This window comes from Bufo gargarizans, chromosome 8 (genome assembly GCF_014858855.1).
Source record: "Bufo gargarizans isolate SCDJY-AF-19 chromosome 8, ASM1485885v1, whole genome shotgun sequence".
NCBI lineage: Eukaryota > Metazoa > Chordata > Amphibia > Anura > Bufonidae > Bufo > Bufo gargarizans.
Genome location: NC_058087.1, coordinates 174,864,584 through 174,886,262, shown reverse-complemented (window position 1 = coordinate 174,886,262; position 21,679 = coordinate 174,864,584). Strand labels below are relative to the sequence as shown.

General features: G+C 46.8%; 1 protein-coding gene across 2 annotated transcripts in view; it reads right to left on the bottom strand.

Moving 5' to 3' along the window:
* LOC122945192 (cytochrome P450 2K6-like) overlaps positions 1-21,679 on the bottom strand; it is a 147,705-nt gene that overhangs the window by 51,407 nt on the left and 74,619 nt on the right. Inside the window, exons 10-12 of one of the 2 annotated variants that reach the window (XM_044304138.1) lie at positions 17,709-17,896; positions 17,403-17,544; positions 9,514-10,495 (exon numbers count right to left, since the gene is read on the bottom strand). The exons of the other annotated variant lie outside the window; for it this stretch is intronic. Of the exons in view, the coding sequence (XP_044160073.1) occupies positions 10,308-10,495; positions 17,403-17,544; positions 17,709-17,896 (518 nt within the window). The 3' untranslated portion in view covers positions 9,514-10,307. Of the gene's footprint in view, positions 1-9,513; positions 10,496-17,402; positions 17,545-17,708; positions 17,897-21,679 lie in introns of those variants that run through there. 2 annotated transcript variants of the gene reach the window in all.

Sequence of the window (21,679 nt, the reverse complement as noted above, 5' to 3'; positions counted from 1 at the left end):
CTAGCACTGCAAAAAAACTAGCACAGCACATCACCCTGAACACACCATCCCCACTGTGAAACATGGTGGTGGCAGCATCATGCGGTGGGGATGCTTTTCTTCAGCAGGGACAGGGAGCTGGTCAGAGTTAATGGGAAGATGGATGGAACTAAATACAGGCCAAACCTGGAGGAAAACCTGGTAGAGGCTGCAAAAGACTTGAGACTGGGGCGGAGGTTCACCTTCCAACAGAACAACGACCCTAAACATCCAGCCACAGCTACAATGGAATGGTTTACATTAAAGCATATTCATGTGTTAGAATGACCCAATCAAAGCCTAGTCCTAAATCCCTTCGAGAATCTGTGGCAAGGCTTGAAAATTGATGTTCACAGATGCTCTCCATCCAATCTGACTGAGCTTGAGCTACTATGCAAAGAAGAATGGGCAAAAATGTCAGTCTCTAGATGCACAAAGCTGTTAGAGACATACCCCAAAGGACTTGTAGCTGTAATTGCAGAGAAAGGTGGTCCTACAAAGTACTGACTCAGGGGAGCTGAATACAAATGCACACCACACTTTCCAAATATGTATTTATTAAAAAATTTGAAAACCAAACCGTGTATCACAACTTTTCACATGAAATCCCAATAAAATGCTTTTAAGGGTTCATTCACACAACTGTACCTATTTTGCAGTCCGCCTGTGACATCTGTGTTGCATCCATTTTTGGGGGGATTTATTGTATCAATGCCTATTCTTGTCCATAAAACAGACAAGAATAGGACATGTTGACATCTTTTTTTTTCGAGGCTACAGAACAGACATACATTTTTTGTGGATCCATTGAAATGAATACTATCCGCAAAAAATGCAGATGCAGACCAAAAATATGGTCACGTGAATGGGGCCTTAGTTTGTTCGAAGTAACGTGAAAAGGTGTGTAAAAGTTCAGGGGGTATGAATATTTTTTTAAAGCACTGTACATTTTATTGAATAGCTCAGTGGCTATACAAAATTGTTAATTGCATGCAACTACAAAAATATTCAGATCCAGGTGCTGGTTTGAAAAATGTAGAAAATGTTTTGTGACACAACTTTTTAAGGCTACTTTCACACTAGCGTTCGATCGGATCCGTTCTGAACGGATCCGATCATAATAATGCAGACGGAGGCTCCGTTCAGTACGGATCCGTCTGCATTATTTTAGCATAAAACAGCCTAAGTGTGAAAATAGCCTCGTACGGATCCGTCCAGACTTTCAATGTAAAGTCAATGGGGGACGGATCCGCCTGAAGATTGAGCCATATTGTGGCATCTTCAAACGGATCCGTCCCCATTGACTTACATTGTAAGTCTGGACGGATCCGCACGGCCAGGCGGACACCCGAACGCTGCAAGCAGCGTTCAGCTGTCCTCCTGTCCGTGCGGAGGCGAGCGGAGCGGAGGCTGAACGCCGCCAGACTGATGCAGTCTGAGCGGATCCGCTCCATTCAGACTGCATCAGGGCTGGACGGCTGCGTTCGGGTCCGCTCGTGAGCCCCTTCAAACGGAACTCACGAGCGGACCGACGAACGCTAGTGTGAAAGTAGCCTTAAGGGACACAGAGCAGTGGGTAAGCCTGAAACTCTACCGCACACCTCCAGCTGTAGCGGTAAATTCAATTACTTCAGGGCTTTTTCTCTAAATAATGTGAAAAACATTACATTCTAACTACTCAGTTTTACAAAAGATGGCTTGTTCCAACATCAAAGGTTTTTTTCAGGACTTAAAGGGAATGTGTCATCAGAAATGACCTGCTGTTTAAATCACTTTTTTTTATGTTTAACATGTTTTTAAATAATTTTTGATGTTATTTTAAATTTTCCATTTCACTTTTTATATTTAAACTAAGACAAAAAATCCTGCAGTTTTTGCACTGGCTGCTATGTCTAATAATTGGTGCCACTTCTTGGTCTGTACAGATCACTTTACTGCAGTTAGCTTATTCTTATCCTGTTTATATCTGTGTATAGATAAGACAGGCTCCACTATTCACAATAGGTGAAATCTTATCTATTCCTTCCTGGTACAATGACCTCTGCACAGGTCACAGAGCATGCCTAGAAAACTTTCCCATAGAAGTCAATAGGGTCTCCGCCTTATCATTGTGTCTATGGCCCATGGGGCTGCCGTAAAGCAACTCTTAATGCTGTGTAAATGCTTTTAAGAAAAGCTCAGGCAAGATGGCCGCCCGCCCTCATAATCCTGTTCAGAAAAAATATAAAATAATATACAATCCTTTAAGATAGGCCATCAATATCAGATTTGTGAGGAGGGCGATTCTCAGCCCCCCCATCCTCAGTCAGCTGATTTCACAAGATGTAGCGCCATAACCAGACACTGGAATACAAAGCTCCGTACATTGTGTGTTGGTCTCATCTGGTTACTGCTGCGCTGCTTCCGTTTAAAAAGAATTTACAGATATGTACTTATTGTACAGTGAAGTATGCCTTGATTGATATACTTTATAGCTTTATACATTATTATAACAGTACCCTTTAAAAGTAAACTTTGCCTTAAAAGTCAACTGAGTTCACACTGGGTTGGTGCCATAGCCTCTACTCCTTTTTGATTCTTTACTTATGTAGATAGCAAAATACCTGGAAAGCAATCAGGTCCAGAGGGCACAATTTCATGCAATGCTAGTTACATAAGCAGGTTTGGAGTGCAGATTGTAATTAGAGATGAGCGAATTGAAGTTGACAAAGTGGCGGAATTCGATCTGAATTTCAGGAAAAATTTGATTGGCACTAAATCTGAATTTCCTCACGCTTCGTGTTAACAAATCAAATTTTTTTGCATTTTAAAATGGCTGCTGTACATGTTAGGACATGGAGCAAGGAACTCTGGAAACGCGGGATCACTCATAATGCCATGCCTGCAGCCAAATAGGAACTAGCAAGCCCAGTGATGTCACAGCCCTATAAATAGCCTCAGCCATCTTGGATTCTGCCATTTTCCAGTGTACTTAGTGCAGGGAAAGACTTCAGCAGGCGCTAGGGACAGTGATAGAAAATACTTAATTGTTCTAAAAAAAACATTGACAAGTTCAGGGAAAGATTTTTCAAGGTGTAGGGAAAGTATAGGGAGTAATCATTGCAGAGCATTTATGTAGAACAGGGTTCAGTAGGAGAGGTTACAGCCTGAGTTATAGGAACAATCCTATTACACCTTGCTGCACTGACTGGGGATCCAAATTGCTGATATGCAGCTCTGTAATTCTAGGAAACTGTTCTTGTTATTGGGGTGCGTTTGCTGTTTGATGCAGCCATTAACAGGGTTTATTACAAGGAAATATTTATATGTCTTATTTGCCCTTGTGCGGTGCAGTTATATGTTCTAAAGCATTTTTCTGGCTTGTATTAGTGGGGGAAAAAGGGCTTATTAGCTGTTGTGTGGTGAAGTGTGAAAAGTACAGCCTTTTTTGTTGTGTATTAGTGGCACAAAAAATAATTTTATTTGACATTCAGCGGTGCAGTTATATGTTCTAAAGCCCTTTTTGTCATGTATTAGTGGCAAAATAAAAATATATTTGCCGTTCAGCAGTGCAGTAATATGTTCTAAAGCCCTTTATGTCGTGTATTATTGGCAAAATAAAAATATATTTGCCATTCAGCAGTGCAGTTATATGCTCTAAAGCCTTTTGTGGAGTGTATAAGTGGAAAAAAGAAAAATATATTTTCCGTTCAGCGGTGCAGTTGTATATTCTAAAGCCTTTTGTGATTTGTCTAAGTAGAAAAAAATGAGGGCCTATTTGCCGTTCAGTGGTGCAGTTATATGTTCTAAAGCCCTTTTTGTAGTGTATTAGTGGCAAAAGAAAAATGTATTTGCTGTTTAGCGGTGCAGTTATATGTTCTAAAGCCTTTTGTGGAGTGTATAAGTGGAAAAAGGAAAAATATGTTTGCCTTTCAGCGGTGCAGTTATATGTTTTAAAGCCTTTTGTGGAGTGTATAAGTAGAAAAAAGAAAAATATATTTGTTGTTCAGCGGTGCCGTTATATGTTCTAAAGTAGAAAAAAGAAAAATATATTTGCCGTTCAGCTGTGCAGTTCTATATTCTAAAGCCTTTTTTTCCGTGCATTAGTGCACAAAAAAAGTATTTGCCGTTGTCTGGTGAAGTGAGAAAATTACAGACTTTTTTGGGGTGTTTTAATTTCCTTTTTATTTATTTATTTGGTCTAACAGTATGTCAGACAGAGAAGTGCCATGCTCCGCACAGGGGAGTGGCAGAGGCCTAAATGTTTCTGGCGCAGGCACATGTCGCAGCAGAGTAAGTGGGTGTGGCAACAGGAGTCGCAGCAAGGGGCCTGAGCTCCTGGTGTCATCTAGCGGTCGTGTCTTGACCAGCAACCCAGCGGTTCTTGAATGGTTGACTCGGTCATCCACTTTGTCCCAAATGACATTAGACACCCCCAGACAAGAGTCGGTGGGTTTGTCACACACAACCCTTATTTGGCATGGCCCAGGATCAGGCCCTGTGCCCTCATATATCCTCAACCTGCCTCTGTCCTTTTCTGTTCCCTCAGCCAGAGAAGTATTATATGCAGACGAGCTACTAGAGGACAGTCAGCAGCTACTGGCCAGCCAAGATGTGGAGGAGACATCCGCCGCTTCCTCCGCTAGGCGGGCAGGTAGTGATGAGGAGAGTGGCGTGGGAGTTGGTGTTGCAACCGGTGAGGCTCCTGACCCAGAGACTGTTGAAGAGGACATCAGTGACGTGCAGACAGTACTCGATGATGATGTAGCTGATCGCACTTTGGAGCCGGGTGACGAAGGGGCTTCATAATCATCGGGAGAAGAGGATGGCAGCTTGCCTGTGAGGCAGCGGCGGAGCCAGCAAGTTTCTAGTGTGGCCAGAAGTCAGCAGGGTGGCAGCAGTGGGAGGTTGGTAGCCAAACGTGCCCGGGGTAGACCAACCGCTTTGCAAGAGCCTACTTGCCCGGAAAGTAGTGGTGCATGGGTTCACGGAAGCAGCGGCCGTAGCAGTCAGTCAGTGCATAGTGCTAGGGGTAAAATCACCTACTCGGCGGTGTGGCAGTTGTTTGTTAAGCCGTCAAAGGAGGTGAATGTCGGCACCACGGCCCTGCATCAACATATGCAGCGTCACCATAAAATGACCTGGGAGAACCGTGGCTCTTATGTGGTGGTCCAGCCTGCCACACCAACCTCTGCATCACTCAGTGGCATGCACCCGGTTTTTAGGCAGTCAAGGCTCCACCATCTCAGCCAAAGGGAGCTGTCGGTGCTTCCCATCATCTGCTATCCTGATGCTCTTGCTCCTCCTACTTATTGTCAGTCATTCCATCAGCAATCGATCACCTAAGCGATTAACAAGAGACAACAGTATGCGTGCACTCATTCAACCGCGCAGAAGCTAAATGTGCTCCTGTCCAATTTGCTGGTGCTGCAGTCCCTCCCTTTTCAAGTAGTGGACTCTGCACCTTTCAGAGAAATGATGGCTTGTGCCGAGCTGAGGTGGAGAGTCCCAAACCGTAATTTCTTTGGCAAAAAGGCAGTACCAGCCCTGCACACACATGTAAAACATAAGGTGGGCCAGTCCTTGAGCCTGTCAGTGTATGCCAAAGTGCACGGCATCTCTGACGTATGGAGCTGTAACCACGGTCAGAGACAATACATGTCCTTTATGGCCCACTGGGTGAATGTGGTTCCTGCACAGCCGCACCAGCAACTTGGCCAGGTGACGCTGCTTCCGCCTCCACATTCTCACGCAGTTGGTAGTGCTACAATGTCTACAATTCACAGTGCCCCTCCAGCATACCACATGTGCAGTGCGCGGAGGTGTCACGCTGTTCTGCACCTCGTTTGCCTGGGCGAACGGAATCGCACAGGGGAGGAACTACTTTGTGTCCTACATCAAGAAATTGAATCCTGGCTTTCTCCGCGACAACTCAAAATCGGAACCATGGTGACTGACAATGGGAAGAACATGGTGTTGGCGCTGCATCAAGGAGGGCTGAGCCATGCACCCTGCATGGCACACGTGTTCAATCTGGTTGTCAAGAGGTTCCTGAAGTCTTCCACCCTTCTGCAGGACATCCTATAAATGGCCAGGAAACTTTGCATGCACTGCAGCCACTCGTACACTGCAAAGTACACCCTCCTTGATCTGCAGCAGCAGAATGTTGGACCGACTATACGAACAGAGAAAGGCCATAAACGATTTCTTGATGATCCAAGCGGACAGGAGTATTCTGTGTAACTTCGATGTAAGCCAGTGGCAGCTCATGCACTAATACCTAATAACACACAAAGAATTAAATGTTACCATGTTTTTATTGAACACACCATGTAAACATTCACAGTGCAGGTGGAAAAAGTATGTGAACCCCTAGACTAATGACATCTCCAAGAGCTAATTGGAGTGAGGTGTCAGACAACTGGAGTCCAATCAATGAGATGAGATTGGAGGTGTTGGTTACAGCTGCCCTGCCCTATAAAAAAACACACACCAGTTCTGGGTTTGCTTTTCACAAGAAGCATTGCCTGATGTGAATGACGCCTCACATAAAAGAGTTCTCAGAAGACCTACGATTAAGAATTGTTGACTTGCATAAAGCTGGAAAGGGTTATAAAAGTATCTCCAAAAGCCTTGCTGTTCATCAGTCCACGGTAAGACAAATTGTCTATAAATGGAGAAAGTTCAGCACTGCTGCTACTCTCCCTAGGAGTGGCCATCCTGTAAAGATGACTGCAAGAGCACAGCGCAGACTGCTCAATGAGGGGAAGAAGAATCCTAGAGCGTCAGCTAAAGACTTACAAAAGTCTCTGGCATATGCTAACATCCCTGTTAGCGAATCTACGATACGTAAAACACTAAACAAGAATGGATTTCATGGGAGGATACCACATAGGAAGCCACTGCTGTCCAGAAAAAAAACCATTGCTGCACGTTTACAGTTTGCACAAGAGCACCTGGATGTTCCACAGCAGTACTGGCAAAATATTCTGTGGACAGATGAAGCCAAAGTTGAGTTGTTTGGAAGAAACACACAACACTATGTGTGGAGAAAAAGAGGCACAGCACACCAACATCAAAACCTCATCCCAACTGCGAAGTATGGTGGTGGGGGCATCATGGACGGATTGCTATCATCAAAGGAAAAATGTATTCCCAAGTTTATCAAGACATTTTGCAGGAGAACTTACAGCCATCTGTCCACCAGCTGAAGCTCAACAAAAGATGGGTGTTGCAACAGGACAACGACCCAAAGCATAGGAGTAAATCAACAACAGAATGGCCTAAACAGAAGAAAATACGTCTTCTGGAGTAGCCCAGTCAGAGTCCTGACCTCAACCCGATTGAGATGCTGTGGCATGACCTCAAGAAAGCGATTCACACCAGACATCCCAAGACTATTGCTGAACTAAAACAGTGAATGGTCAAGAATTACTTCTGACCGTTGTGCACGTCTGATTTGAAACTACAGGAAACGTTTGGTTGAAGTTATTGCTGCCAAAGGAGGTTCAACCAGTTATTAAATCCAAGGGTTCACATACTTTTTCCACCTGCACTGTGAATGTTTACATGGTGTGTTCAATAAAAACATGGTAACATTTAATTCTTTGTGTGTTATTAGTTTAAGCAGACTGTGATTGTCTATTGTTGTGACTTAGATGAAGATCAGATCACATTTTATGACCAATTTGTGCAGAAAAACATATCATTCTAAAGGGTTCACATACTTTTTCTTGCAACTGTATATAGAACACAGAACAGAGATGTTCTTAATGAAAACCTGATCCAGAGTGTTTTAGATCTGGTATGAAGATTTTAATTCCAACAACACAATGACCCTAAGCACACATCCAAGACAACATGGGATTGGCTTAGGGACAACTTGTGAATGTCCTTGATGGGGCTAGACAGAGCCCTAACTGAACCCAATTAAATATCTCTGGACAGACCTAAAAATGTCTGTCCACTGACGGTCCCCATCCAACCTGACAGAGCTGGAGTGGATCTGCAGAGAAGAATGGAAGAAAATCCCCAAATCCAGATGTGCAAACCTAGTGGTATCATACCGAAGAAGCCTGGAGGCTGTAGTTTCTAAAAAAAAAAAAAAAAGGTGCTTTAACTAAATCCTGAGTGAAGGGTCTGAATACTTATGTCAGTGCAAGATTTTAGTTTTTGGAACCTCAGCCGGCTATCTTTGTTGTTAGAACCAAGTAAGTGTACGACCATGGAGGCCCCTATCTTTCTCATTCTGATATTTGACTTGTACAGGGAGATTGACACTGTGATCTGTAAGTACCACTGCCATCTTCATGGCAACTACCGCTCCCATCCTCCACACACTCTCCGGCAGCCCCCCTAACATGTACCTATACCCTTTTAATATTATTTTCTTTGTAATATCCATTATGTTATGTGAAATATTTGTGATGATGTATTTTCAGCTTAAAGGGACACTGACAGGGCCAATAAGCATATTGAGGTCTATATATGTCACTACAGGTCTTATAATGGGTATTACAATCATCTAAGTATCCCCCCTGTCCACATTATACATACAGTAAACTTTAAGTTTTATAACCTGCTCCAACGGTCTTCAATCTGCCCAAGGGGCGGCGTTTCACCTCTCTTGCGCCCAGCCAGCCTCCCCAACTGCCGCTTTGAAGCGCCGCCCAGCTCATGAATATTCAGTTTGCTGGGCGGCTTCTGCAGTCCCCGCTCTGAAGCGCTTCGCTTAACAGTGCCCGGCGCATGCGCCGGATCTTGTGAAGTCCGGTACAGTAAGCGCCGCCCAGCTCATCAATATTCACTTCGCTGGGCGGTGCTTACAGTCCCAGACTTCACAAGATCCTGCGCATGCGCAGGGCACTGTTCAGCGCAGCGCTTCAGAGCGGGGACCGCAGAAGCCGCCCAGCAAACTGAATATTCATGAGCTGGGCGGCGCTTCAAAGCGGCAGTTGGGGAGGCTGGCTGGGCGCAAGAGAAGTGAAACGCCGCCCCTTGGGCAGATTGAAGACCGTTGGAGCAGGTTATAAAACTTAAAGTTTACTGTATGTATAATGTGGACAGGGGGGATACTTATATGATTGTAATACCCATTATAAGACCTGTAGTGCCATATATACTTCAATATGCTTATTGGCCCTGTCAGTGTCCCTTTAATGTAGAGCCAGAAACATTGTTCACAGTGCACACTTTAATGGAGAAATGAATAAACATATAAGCTATATAACTTTTTGGAGCGCTGTCGCTCACTGGAAGCTGTTCCAGGTTGACTTTAGCTTTGTGGTGGGGCCGTTCTAAATTTTCCACGATTTCTGTGTATACCCCATGGCAGCTGTTTCTTCACTTTTGTTATTCTGTGGCATGAACCTGTGTAGGGCTCCTCTCTCCAGAGAAACTGCAAGCCTAGGGGAGGAAGGACCCAAGTTAAGAAGCTAAGAGTCTGGAGAATAAAAACCTGAGCCTAAAAGATTGATACCACGCATACTGTAGTTACTACACATAAGGAATCAAGAGCACCGTCAAGTCTTTATTTCTCAACTAGTAGAATTGGACAGCACTCCGTATAGTATTTGTGGTACATGTAATAATGTAGTGTGAGTACACTCCAGAAGACAGAATTATACAAGAAAAGCAATCTAGAAACACACTTCTTACTTCTTTAGCTTCACAGTGTATTGTTACCTGCCCATAAACGTTTGTCAACTGTTTTATATCATCATATATTGGTTAATAGATGCTTGTGGATGGGCCTCAATGTATCCTGAATTTACCAGTATGTATTCATTTACTTTAAGAAGCAAAGGGCGTGCTGGGATCTTACATATTTCAGTTTTTATTTTTGGGTGAAGATACATTTTAGCAAAGCTATCAATGCCACTGAAACTAAACAACAACTTCCGATTAAGGTACATTATGATAACTGGATGCTGGTTAGTATGAGAAAAAACAATGGGAAATACCATTGTTCGATCCCATACAGGTTCAGTTTGCCTGCAGCACATACGCTGTTTATACATTTTTAATACCACGTACAAGAGTCGTTCCCTCAATAAAAGACCAAACATTTGTTGGGTAATCCGCACCATGATTATACACAGCAATGGTCGGGCAAACAAATGTTCATAACTGATCATTGGCCCCTGGTCCACTATAAATTGTAAGCCGTGCATTGTTTGATTGAATAACATAGCTGTTTTACCCTAAAATTTGTGAAAATAACATTAAAAAACTACTACATAAAATCTGATAGAAAAAATATAATCAACAGCAGCATTATATTTTGTGTTGTCTTGCTTGTTCTGCATGCACTAATAGTTTAGCTTGGCACAAGTCTTGTATGGTGTGGGGACCAATGTGAATCCAATGCCGGGAACGAGGCTCAAATCTTCTCTGGAAACTCCTGGTGGTGGATAGAAAGTAAATGCCTGAAGAAGTCCAGTGAAGAACAGGAAAAGTTCCATCTTGGCTAAGCTTTCCCCAGCACAAGCTCTTCTTCCTGCAGAAACAGAATATAATAACTGAACCATATTGGTTTCATGTCATTTTGAGATAAAAACATTAGTTTTGTAGGCAGGGGCGGATTGGCCATAGACCTTATAGGGAAATTTCCCGGGGTCAGATGCCCAGGGGGCCGCCTGAGACCTCCTCATGGCTGGCCAGTGGAAGTTTTTGGGGATGTATTTTATGCTTCTGACGGCAGTATTTTGTGAGGGACTGTAATATTTGCTCTGTTGGGGTGATATAATGTGCTCTCCAGCGCTGATGCTGATCTTCATGAATAGAGGTACTTGAGGGTATGCATTTAAGGACATTTTATAACTATGGGTTCCTATTCCACGTGATTGTAATTGGAAACTAAAATATTGGTAAGAAGTAAAAATAAAATGTCATGAAGATATTGGGAGTCATTTATCATTCTGAAATACAACTAAATTAGGCATATTACAGGTGCAGATTGCGGTGCAACGGCTAGTTATGGTCAGGGCTAGGACAACGTCGGCGTACGCAGAGAAACCTGCCCCTGAACATAGTGGCTGAATTGTGCCGGGAGCCACGGGCGCGGGTACACCAGTGAAAAAGGGGGCATACCTGATGGAAGCCTGAGAAAAAGGGCGGGAGGGAGGGGCGTGAGGCTCGGGCGCTGGGTTGAGCGGCTGGTAGGGGTTTAAGTACCAGACGCCCCTCCCACAAACGCAGGCTGTTAACAGCCTTACTATTTATGGTCAGGGCTAGGACAACGTCGGCGTACGCAGAGAAACCTGCCCCTGAACATAGTGGCTGAATTGTGCCGGGAGCCACGGGCGCGGGTACACCAGTGAAAAAGGGGGCAAAAAGCCATCGGTTAGGTACAATGCTTTATTACAATTACAAAGCCAGAGATCGAAAGGCACGTGAAATCTCTACCTGAGGATTGGGGATATACCGGGTGAAGCAGGAGGACCGCCACCGCCCCATGGACCGGATGACGTGGGCAGGCACCCGGTGCCGAGAAGCAGCGGAGGCCGCCCCTATGCGGAATGAGTGCCCCGAAATGACCTTGGGATCATAGCCTAGACCCTGGGCGAGGGCCCGGATGTACGCTACGAACTGTGAGGCGCCGAGAGGCTTGCCTGCCTGTGGCAGGAGCGGGCTGTCAGGAGATGAATCACGGATGTGTACCAGCAGTTGATGCAGCACTTGAACTGGGCACCAGTCGTTCAATGTTGGATAGAACTTGACCTCGGACGGGGGACCCGTCTGATTGGTTTTAGTGGAGGGCAGCAGGAGAGTGAAATGGCCCTGGCCCCATAACAGGTGCTGCTTCAGAGGATGGTTATGTCGATTTGGACCGGCCAAAACCTCTCCGGGCCGAAGGAACCCGTAAAACGCCAGATACATGGCTGCTTTCAGGATCAGGCTAGTGGAGGGCCCAAAAGGATTGCCGTCCAATGAAGAGGAGAGATCCCTGAACAACTTGCTGGATACCGGTTGCCTAAGGGACACGGACCCTTTCCCCTCCTTTTGAATACCCCGAAGGGTGGCCTTGATGGCTTGAACGGAGAAGAGGGATTTGCGGTGAGGAGTGGTCAGCATGGCGTGATGTTGAATGCCGGCTAAATAGAGTCTGATGGTGCTGTGTGATAGAGAGAGATGCGAGTGACAATAGGCCAAGAAAGCCATGATGTGAGAGATTTCGGAGTGTTGACCCCTCGGATGACTCTTAGTGAATTTCTCAAAAGCCCTTAGGCCAGCCTGATAGTTCCTCGCCGTATTGGGCGACAGAGATTTTGCGACCAGACCCTTGGCCTCCTCTAGGAGTGAATTTAAGCCAGGATGAGAGTGCTGAATTGGGGCACCGGCGTGCTTGACTGATCCGCGTCGGGCATTTCCTGGAAAAAAAACGCAAAATTAGCACGGGAAAGAGCGTCTGCGGCCCTATTCTGCTCGCCTGAGATGTGTACGCAGCGCATGTGAAAATTGTGGAGGAGGGATAACCAGACTAGCTTGCGCAACAACGCCATGATCCTGGGAGACTGGGCCCTGCCCTTGTTGACGATGTCCACCAAAGTCTGGCTATCCGTAACGAACGTTACTGAAGAGTTGGCCCAATGGTGACCCCAGACCTGAGCAGCCGCCACAATGGGATATAGTTCCAAAAGAGGGGAGGATTTGAGCGCTGCTGTGTCTGCGACTAATTCTAGCGGCCATCCGGCGGCCAGCCAATGAGACCTGAAAATGGCAGCGAACCCGGAGGAACCCGCGGCGTCTGAGAAAACCATGGGGGAAGAGGAATCCCACTGAGGAACGAACAAAGAAATGCCATTCCAATCAGAGAGAAACCTACTCCACATGTCAAGATCTGCAAAGGCCTGGCCGTCCAGATGGACGACAGAATCCTGCTCTGGGGCAGAGGGCAGGAGACACAACAACCTGGAAAGGAAGGCCCTGCCTTGAGGCATAATTCTGGAGGCGAAGTTGAGCATCCCCAGCAAGGATTGAAGCTCCGCCCTGGTAAGGAAATGAGACTGGACCGCCCGGGAAATAGCGGAGCGAATCCTGAGCAACTTCTCGCTGGGGAGGCTAGCCTCCATTTTGATGGTGTCCAGAATGATGCCCAGGAAGGTGACCTTGGTGGCCGGGCCCTCCGTCTTGGCCGTGGCCACAGGGACCTGAAGGCGGGAAAAAATGTCCAGGAGTGAATGGGGAATGGACGGGACCTGACTGGGTCTTTCAATGAGAAGGAAGTCGTCCAAGTAGTGGACGACCCTGGATAAGCCACCGTGATGGATGAGAATCCAGTGCAGGGCCTTGGCCAGTTGTTCAAAAAGCCAGGGGCTGCTCTTGGACCCGAAGGTGAGCCGGTTGGCAAAGTAAAATTTGTCTGCCCACTGAATGCCGTAGTACTTCCAAAGCTGAGGGTGTATTGGGAGCAGCTTGAAAGCATCGGCAATGTCTACTTTGGCCAGCCAAGCCCCGGCACCTGCTTGAAGGATATGCTGGATGGCCTCATCAACTGAGGAATACTGCATGGAATATTCCTCAGAGGGAATGAGTGAATTGAGACTGGGGATGGAGGACATATGAGGCGCAGAGAGGTCGTAGATGAGACGTTTTTTATTAGATGAAGATTTGGTGACAAGGCCGATGGGATTTATGCGCCATGACTGGAACGGGATTTTTAGGAAGGGACCAATGACGAACCCCTTGTCAACCTCTGCTTGAATGAGGGTGGTCACCGCCTCAGGGTCACTGGAGGCGGAAAGCAGATTGGGGCCCAGCCAGCAGCCCTGGGGACGTGTGATAATGCCGGTGTGAAACCCCTCTCTGCACCCATCCAACAAGAAGGTGACAAAGGAACGATCCGGATGGCCCTGCAGGAGAGCAGCCAGTAAATCCAAGTTGAGGTCGGCTAGTCAGGAGTCCCTGGCTGACTTCCTGGGACAGGAAGGGCGAGGGTGGGCCCGAAAACAAAGGGAGCAAATGTGCAGTGCTCGGCAAGCATTGAAGGCGCAGCCCTTGGCATTGAAATTGTTGCATACCTGGCTACTGCCGAGATATACAATTGGCCTGCCCAGTTTGTCTGTTGAAGAGGAAGTCCTGGAGGACCCGGAAGGACCTGGATTGGCCGCTGACTGTGGATCTTGTACCGGATTGGGACACCATTCCGTAGAATGAAAGATAGACTGGCAGATAGCGCACAAAGGAGCCTTCAGACCCGCGAAGTGCCGGCAGAATAACTCCATGTCCAAGTCTGCCCAATTGGACATGAACTGAAACTGATGCAGGGCTGCGGCGGCTTTGGCAGAGAACGAACGATGATAATCGTAAAATGCCGAGCCGCCGTATTTATGCCCTAAATCCGCAATCCGGTACAAGTAGGTATCCAATTCCTCCCTGCGGTTAGGCTGGGCGGAGCACACCACGTCCCTGTAGAGGCTGAAGGCCAGGACGAACTCGGAAACGGACAATTTCCTGTTTAGACGAGCATCCTTGGCCTTCAAAACCACGGAAACCTCTCCGCAATTGATCACCCGGTTTTCGGAAATATCCTGGGAGGCAATCAAAATGGATGCCAAATTGACGTCCTTGCCTGCCAGGATATCCTTCTTAATGTGTTCTGGCACAAAATGGGAAGGAGCAATTTGGGGGGTGGCAGAAGGCCTACCTGCAACGTCCGGGGGAATGGCAGAGATGACTGCCGAACCCGGATATTGCGGTGAAGCCGCTGGCCTGGTTTCTAAAACCGCGACCCTGGATTGAATGTCCGCGACTGAGCTAACGAGTCCGGTGATGGATGACTGGATCTGCGCTAGTGCCAGCCGGATGGAGTCGTTATCGGACTGCTCAGCTGACGAACCCGGAGTAGTCATCAGCAGGCGATATAGTTCAGCCTTGCGGGCAGTTGCGGGATGCCGAATCCCCCTGCGTCTGAGCTCGGCGATCAACTTCGGCACCGTCCAACTCCTTAGAGACGTGCAGCTATTATGCTCCGAAATGGCCGATCCTGGCAAGGAGAGGTTGTCATCCAACTCGGACATATGAGACATGTCGACCTGAGAAACAAAAGCGAACTTATGCCTACCTAAATAACGGAGAGAGACACAGACGATGCGAAGAAGGCGGTCGAGAGAAGGTGTGAGACTGAACGTGTGTGACAGAGGCCAACGTGAGAACCTACCTGACTGGATTAGGACGGATTGGAAACACGGCTCCAAAAAACCCCCGAACGTTTGAATGGAACTGATATTGCCTTGAAATTCCTAGATGACACGAAAGACAGGAAGGAAAACAACAACTGCCCCAATCTAAGGGAAGGAACAACTGACATCAGAACATGTGTGACAACTTTTAGAAACAAAGACAGAACCTGGGCGATCCAGGAACACTGACGACCTGGGCGATCCAGGAACACTGACAACCTGGGCGATCCAGGAACACTGACAACCTGGGCGATCCAGGAACACTGACAACCTGGGCGATCCAGGAACACTGACAACCTGGGCGATCCAGGAACACTGACAACCTGGGCGATCCAGGAACACTGACAACCTGGGCGATCCAGGAACACTGTCAACCTGGGCGATCCAGGAACCCTGACAACCTGGGCGATCCAGGAACACTGACAACCTGGGCGATCCAGGAACACTGACAACCTGGGCGATCCAGGAACACTGACAACCTGGGCGATCCAGGAACACTGACAACCTGGGCGATCCAGGAACACTGACAACCTGGGCGATCCAGGAACATTGACAACCTGGGCGATCCAGGAACATTGACAACCTGGGCGATCCAGGAACACTGACAACCTGGGCGATCCAGGAACACTGACAACCTGGGCGATCCAGGAACACTGACAACCTGGGCGATCCAGGAACACTGACAACCTGGGCGATCCAGGAACACTGACAACCTGGGCGATCCAGGAACACTGACAACCTGGGCGATCCAGGAACATTGACAACCTGGGCGATCCAGGAACATTGACAACCTGGGCGATCCAGGAACACTGACAACCTGGGCGATCCAGGAACACTGACAACCTGGGCGATCCAGGAACACTGACAACCTGGGCGATCCAGGAACACTGACAACCTGGGCGATCCAGGAACACTGACAACCTGGGCGATCCAGGAACATTGACAACCTGGGCGAACCAGGAACACTGGCAACCTGGGTGACCCGGGGGCCCTGAGCCCCCGGGAGGGCCAGGGGACCCTGGCCATACAAAACCCGGAGACAGGAGCAGGACTGAACTAGGACACAAGACCCCTGCTTCCTGAAACAGTAAGGTGTAGACCGCAGATTCTAATTTGACGATGCAAGGCAGATAAAATAAAGAAAACTACGCCCCCTCCTGAAAAAGTGGGGAGGGCTGCCTGCATCCCCAAACCAGAACCCAACTATACCTCAAGGCCCTTGAAATAGCCTTCCCCACAGATGACCCCCAAAAGCGGATGTCATAATGACCAGCGGCAGCAGATTGCTGTCCCATGTATGTAGTGTATCATATAGGGAGACATGGTGACCAACTGCAGCGGATTGTCCTGACACTTGTATACAGTGTATTATATTGTGATGTCATGGTGATCAGCTGCAGCTGATTGTCCTGTCCCCCATATACAGTTTGACCTGAGAATCCTGGCGCTGAAATGCCACCTGTGCGCTGGACACTCATGCAGAGCCGGAATGTAACCGGCAGTTTACTAAACCGGGATGCCGCTCCCCCAGCCCTGACGCCCGCACCCGTGCGAGCGCATCACGCTGGGGGAGAGCGGCAACCAAGACAGCACCACCGGGGGCGAGAGACCGGTCGGGAGAGAGACGCAGCTAGGACGGAGCCAGCTGCGCCTCCATTACCTGTGCGTTGCGAAGGACGCCGGCGGCACGTGAGCGCGAACCCGGAAGTGCGTATCGGCCGGAAGAGGAGGGAGCTCGAATCGCAAGTAATGCGTGAGGCTCGGGCGCTGGGTTGAGCGGCTGGTAGGGGTTTAAGTACCAGACGCCCCTCCCACAAACGCAGGCTGTTAACAGCCTTACTATTTGTGGCGCAATCTGCGACTTATTCCCACTCACGTCAGGTCAAAAATTCTGGATGTGGTATGGGCAGCGAAGGGGACGGGCCAACCAGACCCGTCTTATTTACCATTTTCTACGCCTGTTTTAGGCTTAGAACAAGGTCTAAATGTAAGACAGCTCGGAAGCTGTCTTACATTTAGAACTGACGCTGGATGCACCCAATTATGGAGAGGCCTGCCCATCTTCATAACTTCATCAGAACCACCACCAGCTTAAGGCTTTATTAAGACCTGCTCTTAAAATGCCAGCCTTAATAAATGTGCCCCATTATTTTCATTGTTATTATAGTCATGAGGTCAGGGAAAGTTAACTGTACAATTATTTATTTCATGGTCATTACAAACCTGCTGAGAAAGGCATAAATGCATCATTTCGGACAAATTTCCCATCTTTATCCAAAAAGTGATTGGGATTAAACTGATATGGAGTTTTCCATTGAGTCTTGTCATACAGAACTGATGTCAGCAATGGAATAACCTCTGTACCCTGTGAACAATAAATCATCAGTTATCTTTTTTTTTTACTATTTAATTGTCATATTCTGTAATTATTGGGATAGCAGTGGACCCCATTGCAGTCTCTTTCATTAACACTCATTGCATACTTGTTAGGAGGTATTATTATAGGGTTATTTTCTTTACTAAACTCACTTTTGGGATGCAGTAACCCCGAAAATACACATCCGTTGGAGTCGTGTGTGACAGGTTCAGTGGAACAATATTGCCAAACCTTTGTAGTTCATGTATCACTGCATCAGTATAAGGCATTTTCTTTCTATCTTCTACTGTCGGCAACTGTCCTGGTTTAAGATGTGTTTTAATTTCATCCTGTACCCTCTCTGTAAAGCAAAAGTAAAATTATTTTGCTACATAGTGGTATATACTGGCACAATCATACCCATACAATTCAATGTATGTACATAGTGTTCCACTGTAACGTGTACTTACTACACCAGAGATAGCTTAATTAAGGGATAAGCTGCCATGTTTTTATTCAGTTTCCTTCTGTCTACTTCAAGTGAATAGGAGGAAACTGTCCCATTGAAGTGAATGGGATGATGGAACTGTAATTTCACCTGCTTGCTGCTGCAATATTGAAGTTCAACAGGTAAAGTGAGAAGAGAACACAGCGCTTTTATGAGCAATGTGCTCTCTTTAAACATCTGATGTGTGGAAGTGCTGGCAGTTGGGTCCCTGCCAATCTGATATAGATGACCTATCCTGAGGATAGATCATCAATATAACCCTTCTGCATCTCCAGCACAAGCTTAGCAGCAAGCTAAACAAGCTCAGGAGTCCCCATATATGAGGTCCCAACTCTCTCCATCTATTCGTATTGAAAACAATAGATGGCGCAATTGAGTTATGCATAGCTCCCTCTATTGGTTTTCATAGTCTTATGACAGCTGAGAAACAAGGCAGAGTCTGCTCATTTGCATGTCGTTCCCATATGCCCATGTTTATGCAAATGAGTTTTTACATGACAAAACTGTATAGAAATGCTATTGAATATTATGTTAGGACAATCGCTAAACTTTTTGTCACCCTAATGATATTGATCTAGGTGTGCAGGTCCACCCAAGCCATCCAACAGATGCAAAATAACTTTGAGGTTTACTGGTTCTCAGTCAGATGAGAGCTGGTTTGGAATATCTCATAGTGCACAAGGCTGCCATTGCAAGGTATGCTGACTAAGCCTGTCATCTGTCTCATGGATAGATTGATGACTTGCACCTACCTGGCTTTTGGCATACAGCTGTTGTGTGGTTGTCTATTGTATGTTGTACATAATGGGAGTCTAAGACACATCCAGCTATCTTCTTAATGCTTGTTTTTTTTTTATAAACCAGACACCCTTTTCTCTTCTGACCAGGGGGTGCCTGATTGACTTCCAACTTCCACCAAATATTTTGGTGCTTGCTCATCACTAGTCCAGACCATTTATACGTTTCCTGTCAGCCACAACTTTATACTTGTTGCCCATATTCATCAAGTTATCTTGAATTTTCCGCCATATAGATGACAATGATGACAAAAAATGTTACTCCTCAGGGATACCAGAAGTATCTGAACCAAAAAACTGCGGATGAAACACATATGCCCCAAAAAAAGGCAATTTCCCAGTGGACTCCTGTCTACGATTATTTATGGCAAACTCTGCCAAAGACAAAAACGAAGACCACTCCTCCTGGTTCTCAGAGACAAAACATCTCAACTAAGTCTCTAGACTCTGATTAGTGTGCTCCATCTATCCATTTGACTGAGGATGAAAAGCCAAAGAAAAGGACAGGTGTACCCGCAGTCGAGTATAGAATGACTTCCAGAATCTGGAAACAAACACTTCTGCAAGTGTTTTAGCATTAGGTAGGCCCGGCAACGCTATAAAGTGCACCATTTTACTTAAGCGATCAACTACCACCAGAATATTTGTCTTTCCTGAAGAATTAGGTAGATCAGTGATAAAGTCCATGGATAAGTGATTCCATGGTCTGTACAGGATGGGCAATGGAAGTAGAGATCGGGAAGGCTGAGTATGTGTTATCTTAGCGCGTGCACAGGTACTACAAGCTGACATATAGTCCTTAGCACTAGTGATGGACGAACATCAGCCGGGACTTTTCACAAACGCACGTTCACGATCAAATGTATTCGCGGCGGGCCCCATTCACTTTAATGGCAGGCGAACCTGAAAAACCTTCAGGTCATATTTGCAGCCAGCAAACACTTACTAGAAGTACACAAATAGTCCCGCAACATGGACAGTGATATACCAGAGAGGGATCATTGGCAAAAATTTCTACAAAAAATATGTATTTTAATCAGGGGCAATTTTTATGAGTCTTAAAGGGAAACTCTTAAAAATGTGCCCTGCCTAGAAAAATGGTATTTCCTATCAGTTTGATGTATACAAATGTGCAGCACTCCAAGTTTTTGTATCCTGCAGAGTCCATTAAAAAAATGCATACATTAATGTTTTTTCTACCATGGAACTGTATGGTGAACGGACGCCACTGTACGGCATCAGTCTGAGGCATCTGTTAACGCATACATTTTTGGTATGCATTAAATGGGTGGCAAAAAAAGGGTGTGAACCCAGCCCTAGTGTCAGAATAAGCACCAGTACACAGCGGAGCAGCGTGGCGGAGAGGGGAGGCCGCCATGTACTGACAGAGCGCTACCTGGTCCTGGTGGTCAGGGATGAAGACTGTGCTTCCCAAGGACCATTTTCTACTGGGAAATACAGGGCACAGTATAATACAGTAAAATCTGTATAATATAAAGATATTAGCGCTACCTCCGAATAATAATACAATTAGGTGGTCCTTTATTATATAGAAATGCGTCTATGTTAGGCGTATTTCTGACACAGATTGTGGCGCAAAGGTCCTTAGCACCGCAATCTGCATATTTTTCCCACTCATGCCAGGTCTAAAAAAGGATGGCGTGGGCAGGGAAAGGGATACAGTTATGGCCATCCAGATATTGGATACCACCGCCATACATTGACCGGATAACACCGCCATACTGTGACCGGATAAAAGGGTATAAGAGGGCACAGTACAGGGAATGACTAGAGGCACTGCACAGGGTGTGATAAGAGGGCACAATGCAGGGTATAAGGGGGCACATTACGGGCTGAGGGGCACAGTCACATGACCCTGTCACATTAAAAGGTCCTTATAGTGAATGAGGTTCATACCCCACCATAATGAGGGGCAGAGAAGTGAGACAGGGGTGTGATTATGTGGCTAGAGGTAAACAATGTAACTGTTGGCCAGTACTGGCCCCAAAAATTTGCCAATAGGCATTCATCTGACAGCAAAGAACTTTGGATTCTGTGGCTGTAGGTACATTAGGCGGTCACAGGATAAAAATGTAACTGTCGGCCAGTACAGGCCCCAAAAATTAGCAAATAGGCATTCACCTGACAGCAAAGAACATTGGATTCTGTGGCTGGAGGAACATTAGGCGGTCGCAGGATAAATATGTAACTGTCGGCCAGTACAGGCCCCAGAAAACAACCAATAGGAAGAGGCAGGCCATTCCACAGGGGTGGTAGGAGTCGGGCAGGTGCACCAGGCCGGAGCCTAAGTGGGAAGTTGCAGAAGGTGCGTGCGATTACGTCAAAGGACGTACTAGCCTTCCACTTCTGCACCCTCCTCATCCTCTCTATCTGCACCCTCTTCACTCTCTGCTGTGTGCACCCCCAAAGACACCACCACCACCATATCCTCTCTGCTCGAGTCAGAGGAATTATTTTCCCATCCATTACAAGACCTTACCGATGCGCAGCCATTATTGGCATCGGATCAGGAAGAGGAGGTATCAACAGTCGCCACCCAGCAGTCTGACTACAGTACCCAGATCAGCCCAAGGAGGGTGGTCCCCACTGTTGCTGCCTACTCCGAGATGTCAGTGGTGGTAAAGGTGACGAATCCGATGATGACGTGTTGATTGATGTCACATGGGTTCCCACAAGAGAGGAAGAGGAGGGGAGTTCAGAGGGAGAGACGGAGCAGCAGATAGGGAGAAGAAGGAGGAGAAGCAGGCAGAACTTACAGCGCTCCCAGGACGCCGATACATGACTCCGCAGTGTGTGCTTTTTTTAACATGTCCGCTGC